This window comes from Plecotus auritus (assembly GCF_963455305.1).
Source record: "Plecotus auritus genome assembly, chromosome: 4".
Lineage (NCBI taxonomy): Eukaryota > Metazoa > Chordata > Mammalia > Chiroptera > Vespertilionidae > Plecotus > Plecotus auritus.
The window spans coordinates 89,313,652-89,333,562 of NC_137775.1; the positions used below are offsets into that span (position 1 = coordinate 89,313,652).

Genomic DNA, 19,911 nt, shown 5'->3' on the forward strand with positions numbered 1-19,911 from the left:
GCAGCAGCTGCAGGAGCACCGCCCAGTGGTGCTGGATCAAAGCTGTGACTTGGAATCCAAGAGGCAGGGCACAGAGAGCAGCAGCAGCTCCCGTCCCTAGAGGGTGAGGTGCTGTGGTGTCCGGAACCCAGAGAGTGGGGCCCTGGGGCAGGTCTCACAGCAGCAGCAGCCCAGCCCCCATGAGGAGACACAGCTGTGGGGATCCCATGCAGCTCCAATCAGCAGGGTTCAGTGTTGTAGCCAAGACTGCAAATGGCCACGGCAGTGATGAGACTCTCTGAAGTGCTCCTGCTCTTCTTTCCCCTGGGATAACATGCACCTGAGGGAGTCCCTCCGCGCTGAGCTGCTTGAACCGGGGGTGGGGTGATGCAGGTAAAATGCTTCCCACACTTCTAAGTGGCCAGGCTTGTTCCTCAGCTCCCCAGGGTTCTGCTTCTTTGTTGTAGTTCAGACTTTCCCAGAGCTGTTTCTGCATGTTGGTAGTTGTTTGTTTATTGTTTTTGTGGGAGATGAGCTTTGGGACTCTCTAGCCTGCCTTGCTGATGTCAGTCCTTACAATGAAACTCTTGTGTTATTTCAAGTTTGAGAAAGTAGGAAAGCGTCGGGAAAGGTGGTAGTAAGAATAAAATGTACATCTGAACTGGGTGGAGGACAGATTTAGACTGTGGCATAAATAACACACACAAGTATATTCAAGTTGGAACAACAGGATATGTTTTGTAAAATGCTTTTGCTTAAGATAAATGTTAATCTTTTACTTTGTCATAGTAATGTATATTCTTTAAAATGTGCAATTTATGGTGACCCACAAACAAAGCAGAAGTAAACCAATTTGAGATTTAAATGTTTTCTCTAGCTTATCCATATTCAAATAAGCAAAAAAAAAGTCATACTTTAAAAGTGCACAGTCATGAGTTAATTTCCCCACCCATGCCCATGCAGTAGATAAAATCTGTGTCTGCTTATCCAAGTATATTGAGGTTCTGGTAACAGGTCATAATTTGGGGCTGAGTGAATAAATGAATGTAAAAGTTGGGAGATCACTTGATCCTCAATTTTTTTAAAAAAGGACATAGTAACTTCAATTGGTCCTTTAAAAACAACCTATTATCTTTGCTGCTTTACTGGTAACGTGCTAAAATGTCTGAGCTATTCAACAAATTCACATAGGAGCAACTAGTAGTCGAGTACAGACCTTTATTAAATCAACAATAAATCTTAAGTGGCATACGGAAGAAGCTGGTTTATTGGGGAAGCCTCATTTGGTTATTGATTGATTTATTCTTTTCAGTAGTGAGGTGTGATCCTGGCTGTTTCCGGTCAGGGTCTGCAGAGTGTCTGTGAAGATACAGAACTGGGAATCAGTCATAGGATCTGACAGTAGAGAGTAAGTGGGATACAAAGTGTTTCGTGAGAATGTGGCCTCTGGAAGGCCCTCACACCAAGCGATGTTTAAATTTAGTTTCAACATTTGCAACACAAATAAAGAGAAATTCACAGTTGACACAAAGATGAGTTGTCTTCATCCATCTTCCTTTAAAGTTGCTTACTCTGGAAAAGATGCCAAGTTTTCAACTTTCCCATAATCACCCTACACAGACAGCACACATCCTTTGTACATCAAAAGGAGCAGCAGTGACTCAGGGTGAGGGACCCTGGGGGATTGGTTTGCTGAAATTGCTCTTCGCTAATTACACATGCATGTTTGTTCCTCCTCTATTTTAGAATTAGAATAGGAAGACCTTCGTCCAGAAATCTGGGTCAGCTTGGCTACTGGGCATCTGTTACTAAATAAGCCTGCGATCTTTTCACTCTTTGCAAAGGTGAATTGATTTTCTAAAAGTGACCTTTTCAGTCCTAGGGAGAACCACTTCATACTGCCCACCCTGGAAAGATTAAACTCGGTAAACTCTTAGGTATATTCAGCCAAGACTCTTCTCCTGAGCCAAACAAACTTCTTTCTCAAGCAGGGCTCACGCAGCCATTTACCTGGAAGAGAAATCCGGCTTGACTCCAGGTCCATTTATCTCCACGTAAACCGTCCCTGTGTTTAAATATTATGTTATGTTAAAGGTTGTCACTGTGGTTGTAAAATTTAAAATATCAAGGTCCAGAAACAAAGTATTACTGGGGCGGAAGCCTCTCAGGCAGCCTTGGTGGTAGGCTGTGCGGAGGCCTGAGGCTCCCGCCTGTGGTTGCGGGAAGACACTCTATCCATTGCTGCGAGTTATTTGTGGCTCTCTGAGGAATGCAGTTAACACTGCTCTCAGTGCAGGCTCTCAGGGGTGGACGTGGAACTTTCTAGTTCTTGTTAGGATGTTTGCTCCAGTCCAGAGGTGTCCTCTGGCACAAAAAGCCTGATGTCAGGAACGAACTCCCGGGAGAGCCCTGAGGAGTGGACGAGGAATGTGCCCGTTTTCTCATCCTCGCGCCGCTGCTTGGAGTGAGCTGCGTGGCAGCATCGCCGGCTGATGGAATTTCAGCCCCGCTCCAAACCTGACAACCACAGGAAATCCCGTACAAGCCGGCTGTTTGGAAGGGATGCATGTGAAGTGAACTGGTTTTATGATTAACAGAAAGTTATTGGTGAAAAAAAAAGTTTTGTTTCACCTCATGTTGGTAGAAGTCTTTAAAAGCTTAGGGTTCACTTACCTTTTTTGCAATGTAATTAAAAATGTATTTCAGTCACTTTTTTTAGAATTAAACTGTACAGTACATCCATGGCATTAGCTTAATTATAAAAGCTTATTCTGCATTTCTGACAATATGCTGTTGACGGTAAATTTATTAGACTGAAAGTGTGCAGATTCCAGAATAGCCCGAGTTATTAGCTTAGAGGGGAAAATTCCTGATACAGATTTTGTAATTGTTTCCATTTTTCTGAAAACGTTATAGAAAAATGGCATCTAATTGAGGGTTATGAATTGTCTGAATGTGACTTCATAGTTTAAGTATTGAGCGCTGTGGTGGTGAAAGGGCTCATTTTACTCCTGCGCTGTGGGTTTCAGTTCTGCTCCATGCGGGTCTCGCTGCGAGGCTCATGGCGAGTCACAGAGGCCTGGGTAGCCCAGCTCCTCCAGCTCCAGGGGCAGAGACAGCTCTTGGGATGAAAAGTCATGCGTTTTACTTTGTTTGAAGAAATACATTGTAATTAGCATCCACTTGCCCAGTTTCTTTCATGGGACTGTTTATCCAATCATGAATATCCACAGTTACACTGCATGTGCATGCAAGTATATGAAGTTATGTGAGATTCGAGCTCTCTATAACATCTGTAATGTACAGAACTCCTTAGAGACCATTTTCAGGGGGAGGAACGGCCTCTTTAGTGCCTGTTCCCAGAGCTTTGCACGGAGACTATAAATTAGGCCTTGGAAGGCTATAATGAGCCAGTAATTTATAGACTATTAAGATACTTAGTTAGAAATGATTCTTGAGCATGTCCAATAGGGAACACATGTTTACAAAGGACAAACAGATCCAACACAACATGTCTTTAACCTAACCAAGTCCAGGCAATTAACAAAACGGGATGTCTTATTTTGCCTATCTCCCACTCCCCCAAAATAGGATCACCAGCCACTTGTTAAACCACATTGACTTTTTAATAGACAAAGCAGCTGCTAGAGCTTTGCCACCAGAACTGTTCAGATTAAGACCCTGTTAGGGTGCGGCCAGCCGGCCACAGCACAGGACGAAGCTCTCCTTGCATCACGCCTCCTTTCCTGGTCGACTTGTGATAATTCATTGCAGATTTCTTCTTCTCGACAGAGTGCCTACCGCAGGAACGGGATGGCTTTTCTGGCCTGCTGACGTGGCTGGGACTGGGACCACAGGAAAGGCGATGCTCTGCGAAGGTGATTTCTCTTCCCCAGCGTGGACAAAGTAAAGCACACGTTGACCTTCTCTGTACCCTCAGGAGTGGGCTGGTTTGTTGTGACTACTGAGGGGCTGACTCCAGCTCTTCCCCAGCCCCTTCAACGCCTAGTCTTGTTTACTAGATGGGCCGTTGGCTAATTAATGGCAGGATGTTTGGGAGAGTGTGTAGGTGGACAAGAATGCGGATCACATAATTTTAAAATTTTAATTTGGAATGGATTTACTGCCCTCAGCTCACATATCTTAAAAGCAGTGTCTTTTTTTTTTTTTTTTTTTTAGTGTTTAGTCTATGTTTTAGTTGATGCATTTAGTAATCCAAGTTTGGGACAAAGGAAACAAAATTAAAAGGACAGTCAGCTTTCCCTTTGCACTTTACTTTCCAACTTCGTTGACTACATCCACATGGACTTTAGAGACAGATGTCTATTTTATAAACTCACAGGAATCAAAGTTCCAGTGGACCTGGTGAGCTCTATTCCCGCCCTCGCCTCCCTGCTCCCACTTACAGTGTATGTCATGTTCATGCCTTCTTCCCAGCTCTCTGCATATCTGCCTGGTGTGTGTTTTCCCGCATCCAGACCCTCTCCCCATCTTTAGCTCTCTCCTTCCCTGTCCCTGTCATCCCAGCCGACCGCTCTCACACCCACCCTCCCCTTCAGGAGAGGAGCGAGGATGTGCTTTCTCCCAGCACCACCACCCTGAGGCTGCACATGTGGACAGGAACTGCCGGTAGCAGCTGAGCTACCCTCTGGCATCTATGTTTTCTCCAGTAAGCAAGGAACTGGCACCCTCGGGAACAAGTCAAAATAGAGCAGACGTAATTGTACAGTTCCTGATTAGACTTGAATTGCAAAAGAACACAGGAAGTTATTCCTTTAAATTCGTAGGAGTTTTGTGTAATTTTGCTTTTATCATGGCTTTTACTCACACTGAGACAGCCTTTGTAAAGAATTAATAGAAACAGAAATGAGAAACATGAAAGGTTTCGTCTGGTGACCAAAGTCATTGTGCAGCCCAGTTAATATGATTGGGCCACATTATTACCATTTGTTAACTATCACTTACCTGTTCTATGTTAGTCCTTCTGGAAAAAATCTTTATGTCAAAGACAGAAAGTGCAGATATATAATATCAGAAATTTCCAAAGGGTTTTGATGTTCTATCTGTATTGTTAAAATGTATGATTAAACTTTTCTTTTTATCATCATTCTTATTTTTCTTGGCGTCTCTAATCATAGAAAATTATAAGCTTGCAGTAAACATCCTAACTTTTAAAACGACAGCATTTATTGTATTTGGTTTCGATCCGCCTGGCTTATTGATGTATAAAATTTTCAGGGGCTATTTTTTCACATCAAAATTCCTTCTCTTCCCACATTATACATTTTAAAGTATGCACAAGGCAGAAAATATAGGGTTTAGGGTTTTCCCCTTCATTTTATTCTACCTGATCTCCTTATACTCCCAGAGAAGGAAGACTCAACGTACATTTCTCTCAGAAATATGACAGGTCTGTGTTTTTGTTGGTCTGGCGTATGTTTGTCTATCTTGAACAGTCTGACAGGTAATTATTTATAAAATCTGGTTTTGCCCAGTAAGTCCATATAATAACCTTTCACTTTCCATCATAAGCCAGTGAGCTGAATTTAGAATCAAACAAGGTCATTTATGTCTTTCCTGAACCAGCCTACATGTCCCCATAATTGCTCAATATTAATATTTTTAATTCTTTTTTTTTACTTTTCTACCCATAGGTTGTTTCTCTGACTCTTTCCACAACACTAAATTAGAAGTGAAATAAAATTTCCTTAAGCAGTGAATATAGAAAAAAAGAAGGAACATTTTAGAAAATGTGACTTCAATAAATTTCTCTCTAAAGATTAAAATGTTATGTAGATTCATAAAATATCGGAGCAGAAGATGGTCTTAAAGATCACTGAAAACAACCATTTGTTTCACACATTAAAGCACTGGCCCAGGGAGGGAAACCAGTGTCCCCAGAGGGCTCAGCAGAGGCAGGGAGACCAGAGCCAGGGCCTGGCCCCAGCCCCCAGGCCAGCGGCGTGCTCCATGCAGGGCTTTCTACGACATTACCAAGACACGTCGCTTCTATGGCATGTGTACCTTAGACGTGTTACATTAAAATTTTCTTCAAAGGGACTGATGTTAATTAAATAATCTGTCAATTACACAACAATTTTTTTAAAAAAAAAGTCCGCAAGCAAGGGAGAGGGGAATTAATCTACTTTGAGCAACTACTTTGTGTCAGGAAGCAGACCTCTAGCATTTCTTCTATCTTCACAATGACTTTATGAGGTACATGCTATGAAACAAAATAACACAAAAATCATGCTCTCTAAATCAAATGTGAATACACAAAATAGTTCCTATTTTTGTAGGCTTGTGTTTTGGAGACCAAATTTGAAAATAAAATCAGCAAATCAGTAAATTGCCTCTCTAGTGGGAAATTGACATTGCCTCATAGATTTGAGAGTAAAGGAAATAGAAATATTTCTCCTTTCACCTGAATTTGAAAATTCGACTTTGTGAACTTGTCATTTTAAAGCTATGTCTTTAACCTTCCTGTCTTCGCACATTGCAATAGTTGAGATCCAAAAATAATGTTCTAGCTCTGGCCAGGTAGCTCAGTTGGTTAGAGCGTCCTCCTATATGCCAGGGTTGTGGGTTCCATCCCCAGTCAGGGCACATACAAGAATCAACCAATAAGTGCATCACTAAGTGGAACACCAAATTGATCTTTCTCCTTCTCTCTCACATCAATAAAGAATAATGTTCCCATTTTAGAACTAAGAATTTTTATTTTAAAAAACAAAAGTACAAATATTTTTTAAATTATGTACATACTTTCTGTATGTGGGGAAAATTCTTCATTTATTACTGTCTGTCCTTTGTTTCTGTAAAATAATAAACAATTTAATGCTTTTACCATGTAGAAGACAAATAAACATAATTGGTGATTCTTGTTCTGAAAGAAAATATGTTTACTTGTCTAGAAATTATAAAGTTTAATTTCATGAAAAAGAATTTATATAGTTCCCATATCAGATATTTCTTCCCAGTTAATGTAACCCCTTGTGTAAAACTGAATCACTATAGAGAAACTATTCCCTCATCTGTCCTCCTGGAATTTAGATAGAACCGTCCCAGGTTGCGTTTAAAATTTTACCATCAACCATGTACACATCTCATAAAATATTTTACAGTTTCCTGTATGCTCTGGCTGAACATTTCATAGTACATAAACACTTCTGCAAATAATATCAGGCATCAAACTGAACATGTCATGGCAGTGGCCCCCACATAAAGCTGAGTGTCCAGCAATTTATTTTCTTATTTTTATCTATTTATTTGAAAGCCACAGGGAAACTGTGTGCTCTGATTGTGCAGTGGCAGGGGTGGGGTCCGGCGGTTTGAGGGGAGCTGTGTTCATCAAGCAGGGGCTCTGCAGAGGGCAGCCAGCCGAGCTTCAGCAACAGAACCGTGCCTGCAGGAGCCGGAGGGAAATGTGACGGCTAAATAAGGGCCAGATGCCTTTAAAAACTCGGATATTAAAAAGTCATATCTCTTCAAGCAAGTCTCTCGGGTTGTGAATAGGACAGTGATATCATAGCACTTAAAAAGAGAAAGAAAGAGACTGGCATTTGTGTTTTGGAACAAAATAGCAAATATTTAAGCTGTCATAAGTCATGGGAATTTTGACAACTGAAGCAGATTTTAAAACAATTAATTCTTACAAAGTCACGAGAAGCCCACATACAGTATTTCATTGTTGAAAACCTTGGTGATTCTGTATGGAGCGTTATATTCATGTTCTCTTTTCTGCTCATCACCACCCAACAATATCCACTGTTCTCATTTTTTTCCAAAGGAAAATAAAAATAGAAAAAAAATATAGGAAGAATGAATAATCAAGATGATTGCTTACATAATTTTACTTATACCAAGTAACACTGTACTTGCTATTAAAAATGATGATATATTGTATCAGTATTTTAAAAATAAGTTTGACACAATTATGGCACACCGTATGCCACCCTGTGTACTAAACACTTTGTGTGGGTTGTCTTACTAAATACAACCCCACCACAAGAAACACACATTGCTCTCCCTGTCACCTTTGGGCAGCAGGGGGAAAACTGAGGAACAGAAGGCTCGGTGCCTTATGCGGAGGCACCCGTGGTGGAGTTGGCGTCCATGCCCAGCACGCTGACCCCAAGGCTCGCGCTCAGAACCACTGAGACACAGCATAGAGTTTCGCAAATAAAGAGTTCTAGGGGCTTGTCAGAGAGGATTGCTCCAGAACCTGGAAGCACTTCTCAGCACCAAAAAACCTGATTTAAGAGAATTCCATTTTAACTTTCCTTCTTTAAGGCCAAGTAGTGTGTATATAATAGAATATCATATAATGTATAATAGAATAGAATAACATAGAATGATGCCAAGTCCTCTATAATGTCTTAAGCCGTAAGATAAATAAATATGATGAATGCACATACTAAGCATCATTATACAGATTATGAACGAAATGTCCTCAAAGGTCCATGTGTACCAAGCCTCCCCTTGCGAAGATGAGAGATCTTCCAGAAAGTTCTCGTTACTTAGGCTGCTATTGTATTCCTTCATGCAGGTATGTACCTGGTGTTATAAAAGTCCCCACCTTGTGTACATGTGTCTGCCGTGGCACATAGAGTCCCCAGGCATTCCTTGGAGCTCTAGCCACAGCCCCTGGCCGGTGTTTGCTCATTACTTAGGTCATCGTTTCTCCGGGCCCAGGAGGCCCGTGAGCTGGAGGGGTGCGGTGAGCAGAGGTCAAGAAGAAGGCGGCTGAGCACAGCTTGAGTTAGCAGTGATCCTTGTTCCTCTCATCAGGGGTTGGCAGCCTTTTCCCTTCAAGCCCTAGGTCTGTGCTGCCTCAGCACAAGTCGTTTTCTGATGTCCGCCTGTTGAGATCCCCTAGCAGCGCACCGGCCACGGGGCCTGCGGGCCTGCAGCTGTCTGTTCTGAGTGGCCTTGATTGACTTCTTCCAGCCACTTTCCTTGGGAGAGGTGAGTCCACCTAGCAATGCAGTGGCCAGTCCCGTCACTCCTCCCTGACCTGTATGTGCCCATCCGGCAAGCAGACCCTACGCGGCAGCGGCACTTCCACCCTGCACAGCAGCATAAGCGAGATCCGCACGGCGTCAGCCTCCCATGTTCCTAGGCCACGGGAAGATACCAGCCCAGCCCGAGGGGCCGATGACGGAGTCGTGAGTCAGAGAGGCTCCCGCCCTGAAGGGCAGCCAAGCAGTTTTTAGTTTGCATCCATACCCAAAAGGAGATGGCGACGGACTGTGCCATGCCCGCCCGCCCCCCCTCCCCCCTCCCCCTCCCCCCCCTCCCCCCCCCCCCCCCCCCCCGCCCAAACCAGGAGGCAGGTGAGAAACTCCTCCCAAGACTGGCTGGCTCACCACTTCCTAGGGTGATCACAGACAGCCATGGAATCTTCTTACCCAGGCGGCCTTTGTGGGGACGTGCGAAATCACTGGGCGCCTTTCCCCTGTCATGTGTAGTGTGAGTTTCTGTGAACAGGATGAAAAATCAACCCGCTTCCTCTTTCCTAAGTTTCCACGGTGACCTCCTTCCCATCAATAAACCTGCCCACCTCAGTGCCTAGACCTGCTGCTTGCTACAACCCTGTTGGTCTCCATCCTTCCTATGAGTGTCCCTAATCCTCTCTCCCTGGGCTTTGCAGCCTGCCCCAGATTAAGAGTTTCCTGAGGGCAAGTCTTGAATGTATACATCTTTGTAATCACCACATGCACACACTAGGTATTCAATAAACATTTGTTAGTTGGTTAACAGAAAAACTCATTTAAGCAGAAGCACAGAATCCTTTTCGTTGTTGTTAAATCTCTGTGTAATCTCTTATCGATGCTTGTTTCACTTATTTGGCTGCAAATCTCCTGAACTGTAGATGATCACAACCTTTTTCTTAAAAATAAATACAGTGTCTCCGGGAAACCAACTCAGAGCACCCCATGCTCAGGTCCACTGTGGCCTTTCTGAGTGGGCATTGCGACTTCAGGCTGTTTGAAGGGGTTAATGGTCTCAAGAAGAGAGGAGCTCAATCTCACTTATCCTGCTCAAGACTTAAGAAACCGTCCTGTCCCATTCAAACGTAATCTACACAAACGTAAAAAAGAATCCTAGACTCACTCGCTACTTTTGTATATAGCACAGTCTTTGAAAACCTGCTAGCTCTCCCATTTTTTCCTGAAAAGACAATGAACCATTTTAGGATAAAATTTCCTTAAAGGTAATGGAAATAACATTTCCACCAACCTTAAAGTAAATATGATGATCTGTTCAGACTGAAAATAATGAGATTTTTGTGAACTGGAAGCAACAGTTTATCACCCAAGAATAGCTTGCGATAAAAATGTCTGTTTTCTGTATCTCCATTCATTCATTCATTCATTCATTCATTGTTTTCATTTAAAAAAATATGTTAGCACCTATGAAAGCCAAGCAATCACTATGGAGTCTATAAATTCCCAAACAATGAGTCAAGGGCCTGTGGGGAACATCAGAAGTCTTCAAGGGGCTCATGAGGCTACTTAGATTAAATTATGTGTAGGTTAACTACACATGTTTTGCCCACATGGGCACCACTCTGTTTCAAATATACATATACAATATATATGATGTATAATATACATTAAGTAAATACATATATGCACCATTGTGATTTATAAAATATAAATTCATTTAAAAGTGGTCATAGAATCCAGGTAGCTTTTTAACATTACATATTTTTTTACTTCACAAGGTAGAAAAAAATGCAAGTTATCGAATGCATGGGTTAGTGAGTGTGTTTCTGTTGAAAGTGATTATTGGGCTCAGGGCACAGGCCCCACTGCTTTCTGTGCTTGACAGTAACAGCCAGTTGCCTCAGCTCTTCAGCAGCGAGGGGCTGTGCCTCCTGAAGGCTTGGGGCCGTTTAACTCAGCATTCAGGGTGTTTTTCCTTTGGCATAACCTGTCACCTGAACTTATTTCAGATGTCTTATTTTTGGAAAAATTTATGATCTTTTTAACAGTAGGAAGTTTTGCGTTTCCTGGCATTTTATTGCTTTGCGTATTTGAAACATTTCAATCCCAGACAATAAATATTATGTGATTATTGTTTTCATATGGATAGGTTATTTCCTCTCTGTTTTTTCTAAACCCCTTTCCCAACTAATAATACTCAACAATGTATTAACATGAAACTGTGCCATTCAGCTTTTCCAGAGTCAGGCATAATGAAAATTGAAAGAGGGGCAGGTTAGAGAGAGGAGGATTAGTCGGCGTTAAGAATAAATTGAGGTGTGTGGTTTTCTTCCAGCTGGATTTCAAATGTTTCTTGTTCAGTTGAAATCACGATTATATGTATTCTATAAATCATGTTTATAAGCTCTCATAACCAGTTATCACATTAAGTGGTATCTTTTTATAGGATTATTATGGGAACTAAGTGGGTCTCAACAAAGTAGATGATATTAGCCGAGCACCCCATGATTACTGCATGTTCACAAGCACCCCCCTTTAAATGTCTACCCTCATGGATCTCTCATCTTCTTCACGTCTTTTCACACTGTCACTCACTGAAGGCTTCTTCACTAGCCTCCCTTTTAAATACTGAAACCCCAGCCTCTGTGCTAGCACACATATTTCCCTTCCCTGCTTTTTGTTGTTGCTGTTCACTTGAACACGTACCATTTCCTATACTTATTTATTTTGTTTATTGTCTCCTCCTCCTAGAATGTAGCCTGTCTAAGATTAAGGATGCGGCCTATTTTGCCCACTGCCCCATCTCCAGCACTTGGAACAGGGTCTGACACATAGTGCACTCGGTCAGTATTTTACTGAGTGAATCATGGGTTGATCAGTCCTTAAATCTACAATTTTTCACAACACTGGACCCATGTTGCTGGACTTCCATTTCTTCTCACTTCTGTCCTGGCTGCTGTTGTTTTCCTCCAGCCTCAATGTGAGCTTCCCCGTGACCTTCCTAATTCCTCTGAACTTCAACTGTGTTCCTCAACACCACTCTGTTTAGACGGCTTTACATTCAGTACTTCCTAAATCACAATGCATCTTCAACAGAGTAAGAAATTTGGCCACCACAAGCAAGAGAGAGTTATGATTCAGTGAGGTTTTCTTTAATGATATGGTGAATTTTTGATATATTTATTTCACTACTTATTCAAATTTACATTTTACTACAACTCCAGGTTAATATTTTTAGTGCATTTATTTATGACTTCATATATTACAATAGTATTTTTATTTTTTAACTAGAGGCCCAGTGCACGAAATTCATGCACCGGGGGTTGGGGGAGTGTCCCTCAGCCCAGCCTGCACCCTCTCCAATCTGGGACTCCTTGAGGGATGTCCGACTGCCCGTTTAGGCCCAATCCTGGCAGTCGGACATCCCTCTCACAATCCAGGATTGCTGGCTCCCAACCGCTCACTTGCCTGCCTGCCTGATTGCCCCTAATCGCTTCTGCCTGCCAGCCCGATCACCCCCTAACCACTCCCCTGCCAGCCTGATAGATGCCTAACTGCTCTGCTGCTGGCCTGATTGCCCCTAACTGCCCTCCCCTGCAGGCCTGGTCGCCCCCAAGTGCCCTCCCCTGCTGGCCTGGTAACCCCTAAATGCCCTCCCTTGCCAGTCTGGTTGCCCCCAACTGCCCTCCTCTGCTGGCCCAGTCACCCCTAACTGCCCTCCCCTGCAGGCCTGGTCCCCTCCACTGCAGGCCTGGTCCTCCCCAACTGCCCTCCACTGCAGGCCTGGGTCCCCCCCCCCAGCTCCCCTTCCCTGCAGGCCTGGTCACCCCTAATTTCCCTCCCCTGCTGGCCTGGTCCCTCCCAACTGCCCTCCTATGTCGGCCCGGTCACCCCTAACTGCCCTCCCCTGCAGGCCTGATCGCCCCCAACTGCCCTCCCCTGCAGGCCTGGTCCCCCCAATTGCCTTCTCTTGCAGGCCTGGTCCCCCCCCCCCCACAACTGCCCTCCCCTGCAGGCCTGGTCACCCCTAATTTCCCTCCCCTGCTGGCCTGGTCCCTCCCAACTGCCCTCCTCTGCCAGCTCGGTCACCCCTAACTGCCCTCCCCTGCTAGCCTGATTGCCCACAACTGCCCTCCCCTGCTGGCCATCTTGTGGAGACCATCTTGTGTTCACATGGGAGCAGCCATCTTTGACCACATGGGGGCAGCCATCTTGTGTCTTGGAGTGACGGTCAATTTGCATATTACTCTTTTATTAGATAATATTATTAATTTGAGAGAGAGAGAAACATCTATCTTTTGTTCCAGTTATTTATGCATTCATTGGTTGATTCTTGTATGTGCCCTGATTGGGGATTGAACCCAAAACCTTGGTGTATCAAGATGATGCTCCAGCTAACTGAGCTACCCAGCCAGGGCATACTGTTTTTTAGATAGGACACATAGAATATATTTCTTTTTTTAGATATCAGTTTACGTACAGTACAATTCAGTGGCTTCAGACAAATAAACACATTTGTGTAACTACCACCACAGTGAAGGTACATGAACACCAAAAAGTTGTTTCCTGTTTCTTTGTCATTGACCCCCTCCCCCTACCATGGCATCACTAACTCCAGGCAACCACTGATCTGATTTCTGTCTCTCTAATTTTACCTTTTCCAAAATAGCATATAAAAAGAAATCATTCTACATGAATTTGGATTTCAAGGATTTTTTGTTGTCTGACTTCTCTCACTTAGCAGAATGCTTCTGAGATTCGGCAGTGCTGTGTGAATCAGTAGTTTATTCCCTCCCATTGCTGAGTGTTCCCTGTATGAATGCACCACAATGTGTTTACTCATTCAGTATTGAGTGGACCTTTCCATTACATGACTATCTATAATAATAAAAACATAATATGCTAATTAGACCAGACAGCCAAATGACCTTCTGGATGTCATTCCAGACATCCTTCCGGATGAAGCCGCCACAGCAGAGGCCAAGGCTGGGGCAGTTAGGGGTGATCAGGCAGGCAGGCGAATGGTTAGGGGCAATCAGGCAGGCAGGCAGAATGGTTAGAGGCAATCAGGCATGCAGGTGAGTGGTTAGGGGCGACCAGGCAGGCAAGCAAAGGTGGCTAGGGGCGATCAGGCAGACAGGCAAAGGTGGTTAGGGGCGATCAGGCAGGCAGGGGAGCAGTTAGGGGTGATCAGGCAGGCAGAGGGGTTAGGGGAGATCGGGCAGGCAGGCGAGCAGTTAGGGGAGATCAGGCAGGCAGGTGAGTGGTTAGGGGCCATCAGGTAGCCAGGCAGAGGCAGTTAGGGATGATCACTCAAGTAGGCGAGTGGTTAGGGGCGATCAGGCAGGTAGGTAAGCAGTTAGGATCCAGTGGTCCTGGATTGAGAGAGGGATGTCCGACTGCCAGTTTAGGCCCGATCCTGCAGGGATCCCTGAGGGATCAGGCCTAAACCGGCAGTGGGACATTCCCCAAGGGATCCCAGATTGCGAGAGGGTGCAGGCTGGGCTGAGGGACCCCCCATCCCCATGCACGAATTTTGTGCACCGGGCTTCTAGTTAAGAATAAAGCCCCAATAAAAAAAAAAAGAAGAAGAAAGCTGCAATGAACATGGATGGACAGAGCTTTGTGTGGACTTAAGTGTGCATTAGTATTGGGTAAATACCTAGGAGTGGAATTACTTGGTTATGTGGTAAGTGAATATTTAATTGCAAAAATTGCTATACCATTTGGTATTCCACCAGAAATGTGAGATTTCTAGTTGCTCCATATTTTTGCCAGCATTTGGTATAATCTATTTTTTTTTGTTTGTTTGGTTGGTTGGTTTGATGGTTTAGTTTTAATTTTAGCAATCCCCATAGGTGGATAGTGGATCTTGCAGTGGTTTTACTTTGCTTTCCTCTGATGACTAATGATAGTAAGCATTTTTCATGTGTTCATTTTCCATCTATATTGTTTCTTAGTTGAAGTGTTTGTTTGAATCTTTTGTCCATTTATTTAAAAACTAGAGGCCCAGCATGCACAAAATCGTGCACGGTTAGTGTCCCTAGGCCTAGCCTGGCCTCCATCGCATGGCCTCTGCCGCCCTGCGACACTACGTTTAGCTCCCCACCCCAGGATGCTCTGCAATGCTCGCGGCCCCTCCACTGCTCCGCGAAGCTTGCTGCCGCCCCGCGAAGCTCACCGCTGGACGCTCTGCGAAACTCCCCCTACACCACCACTGCTCCGCAAGGCTCCCCCGACCCCGCAACTGCTCCATGAAACTCCCTGCCCCGCGACTGTTTCACAAAACCCGCTGCCGCCTGGGTGACTGCTCCACTAAGCTCACGACCACCCCGCGAAGCAGCCTGCCACCGCCGCTCAACAGTCCCCAGTCCCGCCCTGCTGCCAGTCCCCTCTCATGGTGAGCAGCTCGGGGTCTGGGGAGAGGGGGGTCCAAGAGGTGCTCCATGCACTTCATGGTGACGTGTCACCCGTTCGGTTGTGACACCACCTAGCTCTTTATATATATTAGGATTGGTTGTTTGTCTTCTTATTACAACATAAGAGTTCTTCATATATTCTAGAGACAGAAATGTGTTTTTAACATATTTTCTCTAAGTCTGAGGTTTGACTTTTCTTAAAGTGTCTTTGGGAGAGTTGAAGTTTTTAATTTTGAAGAAGTCCAATTTATCAATTTTTATTCTTTTATGGCTCATGCTTTTTGTGTCTTAGCTAAAAAATATTGATCTAACCCAAGCCACAAAGGTTTTCTCCGATGTTTTATTCTTATTATTTTAAATTTTAACTTTTACTTTTAAGTCTTTGATTTATTCTGAGTTTATTTTTTATATATGGTGCAAAGTAAGGGTTGAGGTTGCTTTTCTGTGTATGGTTTTCTGATTGTCCCAACACCATTTGTTGAGAAGATTATCTCCTCTCTTCATTAAATTGACACCTTTGTCTGAAACCAATAATTGACTGTGTATGTGCGGGTCTATTTTGGATTCTATTTTGTTCCATTGGCCTAAATGTTTATTCTTGTGCCAGTACCTCACTGTCTTGATTACTAAATCATGAAATCAGTCTATGAATACTTCAGCTTTTCTTTTGCAAAATTAGTTTTTATTCTAGATTTTTTGCTTCTCCATATTTCTGCAGAACACTTTCTGGGATTTTGATTGGAATTGTTTTGAATCAATAGCTCAATTTGGGAAAAATTTAGCAGTAGTAAGCCTTCTAATCAAGGAGCATGGCTTAGTTCTTTACTTAGGTCTTTTCTAATCTCCCTCATTAATGTTTTATCATTTTCAGAATATAAATCTAATACATATTTTGTTATATTTATCCATGGATATTTTATGTTTGATACTATAAGAAAGATTTAAAATTATTTTCCATTCCCAGTTCATTGCTAACATAAGGGGGAAAAATCTATTTTTGTATAAGAAACTTTTGTCCTGCAATCTTGACAATCTCATGCTTATTTTTTTGTTTTGTTATTGTTTTGTTCTATATATTCTTTGAGACTTTCTACACAAATGGTCATGTTTTTCAAATGCAGACAGTGTTCTTTCTAATCTATTTGCTTTTTATTCTTTTAATCTTCACCTAGGGATATGTTTTTATTGATTTCAGAGACAGAGAGAGAAACATCGATCAGTTGCCTCCTGTATGTGCCCCGACTATGAATCACATCTACAACCTATGTGTGCCCTGCTCGAAAATCAAACCCGCATCCTTTTGGTGTACAGGACAACACTCCAACCAACTGAGCCTCCCAGCCAGGACTATACTTTTCATTTCTTCTTGCCCCAGTACATGAGATGCTATAGGAACTTAGATCTTGTTTGTATCACTTAGCCTGTGGTAAAGTTGGTTTTGGTATACCTTGGTTTGCTCAAAGTCACAGAACTTACAGATGAGGTTAAGTGAGAGTTCACTGTCACACTGTTTAATAGGAGTGGTGAGAACAGAAATCCTGATTTTATAGGGAAAACATTCTTGGTTTTCAGCCACTTGGATCTGTAGCTTGCTATACTTAGGAGTTTTTATTGAAGGCCAGACATTGTACATGGAAAAATATAGAAGCAGTGGATGGTGATGTCCTCCAAAGAGGATTTAATTCTCTGACAGACAGATGGGGCCACAGTCGGATAAAGGTGGATATATTTCTGTTTTGCCCTTATTCCTGGAAAGTATCCCTAGGGTTTGAGCTGACAGCCTGTGGGGTTCACCAACCCCCTTTAATCTTGGTGATCCTTAAAATCTGGCCTCTGACTCCCCTATCCCCTTGAGATTGATGAGATGTCTTCTCACCTCTTTAACCTCCCAGATGCTGCTCTCACACACATGTGCAGCCCTGGAGCTGACATATACTCAAGGGGAAATTGCATGTAGAATTATAAGCTGACTTCCCTGCAGTTTGCTCCTCTTCAAGATTTCAGCCCCTCAGCTGCCCTGGCGGCCCCAAGCTCCCACCCCTGCCTCCCCAGCCCAGCGAGGCTGCTGCAAGCTCTAGACCCCTCTTTCTGCTTGGCTTCTCTTCTTCTCACATTTTATTGGCAAATTCCCTGAAGGAGGAAAAAATGAACATTCCTTTTCTCCAGTACCTTGGTCTCTCAAATCCTGACTACCTTGGCTTTTTACTGATGCCTCCTATTCAATGTGCCCCGCCAAAATGTCCACACCCAAATCCCTAGCATCTGTGGATGTTTTACATCACATGACAAACAGGAATTAAAGTTGCAGATGGAATTAGGTTGCTAATCAAGTGACTTTAAAATAGGGAGATGACCCTACATTATTCACCCAGGCCCATTCTAATCACATGAGCTCTTCAAAGCAGAAAAGGGAGGCAGAACAGTGGGTAAGAGAGATGTGACATGAGGACCTGACATTGCCAGCTTTGAAGATGAAGTAAGGGCCCATGAACCAAGGAATGTGGTGGCCTCTGAAATGGCTATTAGTTTAGAGCCAGCAAGAAAATGGGACCTCAGTCCTACAGCCACAAGGAACTGAACACTCCTGACAATCTGAATGAGCAGGAAACCAGTTCTCTCCTACAACCTCCAGAAAAGAAGACTTGGTTTTAGTCCAAGAGACCCATACCAGACTTCTGACCTACCTGTCCGTTTTATGTAAGCTGCTAAATTTGTGGTAATTTGTTGCCGCAGTATAGAAAACTATTACACAATTGTTCTGTATGCTGTCCAGCTTTTATAGTTGTTCTCAGGTCAAAGATGAGCCTCTCATAGTTTGCTGTGCCCGTCAAGAGTTCAGTCACAGAGTCAGAACCACTGTCCTTTGTGGGATAAAGATTTTATTACAGATCTTACCTAGTTATGGGAGGAGCTGGGAAAGTGAAGGCCTACGAAGAAAGCTGAAGAATCAGAAAAACATCACTAACCCATCAATTTGAGAAGCAAAGCACAGCCACCAGGCAAAAGAGGCTGCATAGGAAGCCATCCTTCCGTGTACCTACCACCCTGGGGTCTACCACGTGGCTGGCCATGAGTGGGAGCCACTGTGGGTAAGCAGGGTCTCCAGCCAGGAAAAAGATGTAGAGTAGAGGAAAGTGAGGACAAGCTGGAACTACCAGCACTTCCATGTCTGCAGCTACACCCAACCCCAGTGAATGAGTTACTGCTTCACTCCCATCTCCCAAATCTTCCACAGATTTTTCTTTTGCCCAACCATAGAGGTCAGGGGATCGTGGAAAAGTGTTTTCAGTTTCACCAAGGTAACACAGTACCAAGAACCACAGTCTACCCTTTGTAACTGTATTTAGGACGCCTCCAAAGAAAGATAATAGAAAAATGCTCCTACCTAACATGATGCACGCTGACCCTGTCCTCCAAAGAGGACATGAATGTCTTTGTGGTCTTCCTTACAAAACCATTACCTCAGTCTAATCATGAGAAAAGCATCAAACAAGTGGCAATGGAGAGACATTCTACCAAATAGCTGAGCAATACTCCTCCAAGCTGTGCAGGCGATAAAGAACAGGGGAACTCCGAGGAACTGCCACAGCCAAGAGGAGCTGAGGAGACGTAACATGAAAGTGATGTGGATCCTCGATGTGATTCTGGAACAGAAGAAGGACAATAGGTAGAAACTAAGGAAATATGAATGCAGTATGAACTTTAGTGAATGATAATGTATCAAAATTGGTTCATTGATTATGACCAATGTACCATACTAATGTACGTTATTAACGTAGGAGAAACCGGGTGTGGGGGTACACGGTGATTATCTTCAAATTTTGTATTATCTTCCAATTTTCTATAAATGTAAAACTAGTCTAAAATAAAAGGTTATTTTGTAAAGGTTATAAAATATGATATTGTCCATTTTGGTGTGGTATTTGTTTTCTTCTCTGGATTGTACTCCCCCTTTGATATCCTATAACTTAACTACTGAGATGACCACTATCAATACCTTAGATGGCAGATAATAGGGGAATGGGAGAGGGGGGAAATAAAGAAAAAGAATTGTTTTGAGGCATAGTAACCTCCATCTTGTATAAAAAACTGCTGTTTGCAACTCTCTGCTATTGTTAGTCCCTAGTCCTGTAAACTCTGTCATTATAAACTCTGTCACTTTAAGACAGTCTGTTATTCTGTAAAATGACTTTATTTTTAGTTCAAATAATAGAAAAAGATAAACTTAACTGTCTGACCTTGCAATCTAGCCATCTAATGTAACAGACTAAAATAGATTAATACTGATAACAATCCCCATATTCTTATGCCAAGCACAAACTCATGTATGCAAGGTTACAACTGTCTGTAACAATAACTCACTCACACAGAGCTCTTTGTAATATCTGCAAACAAAGAGGCTCTAAAAGTATAAATATGGGAGACTTCCTGTATGTGTGCTCAGAGATTTGGAAGAGACACCTTCCTCTGGGTCTCGAGCAGTAAATGACTCCTAATTAATTGGCTCATTAAGGAGTCTTGTATCTCATTTGCTAATTTACGATACAACAGTTTAATACCTA

General features: G+C 43.2%; 1 protein-coding gene across 1 annotated transcript in view; it reads left to right on the top strand.

Annotated features, from left to right (window-relative positions):
• The window catches only part of SUPT3H (SPT3 homolog, SAGA and STAGA complex component), a gene marked incomplete at its 3' end in the record, with an annotated part of 513,397 nt that extends 508,172 nt beyond the window's left edge, over positions 1–5,225 (top strand). Inside the window, exon 12 of the mRNA XM_080664742.1 lies at positions 3,772–5,225. Within this exon, the coding sequence (XP_080520868.1) occupies positions 3,772–3,813 (42 nt within the window). The remainder of the gene's footprint in view (positions 1–3,771) is intronic.
• Positions 5,226–19,911: the final 14,686 nt, after the last annotated feature.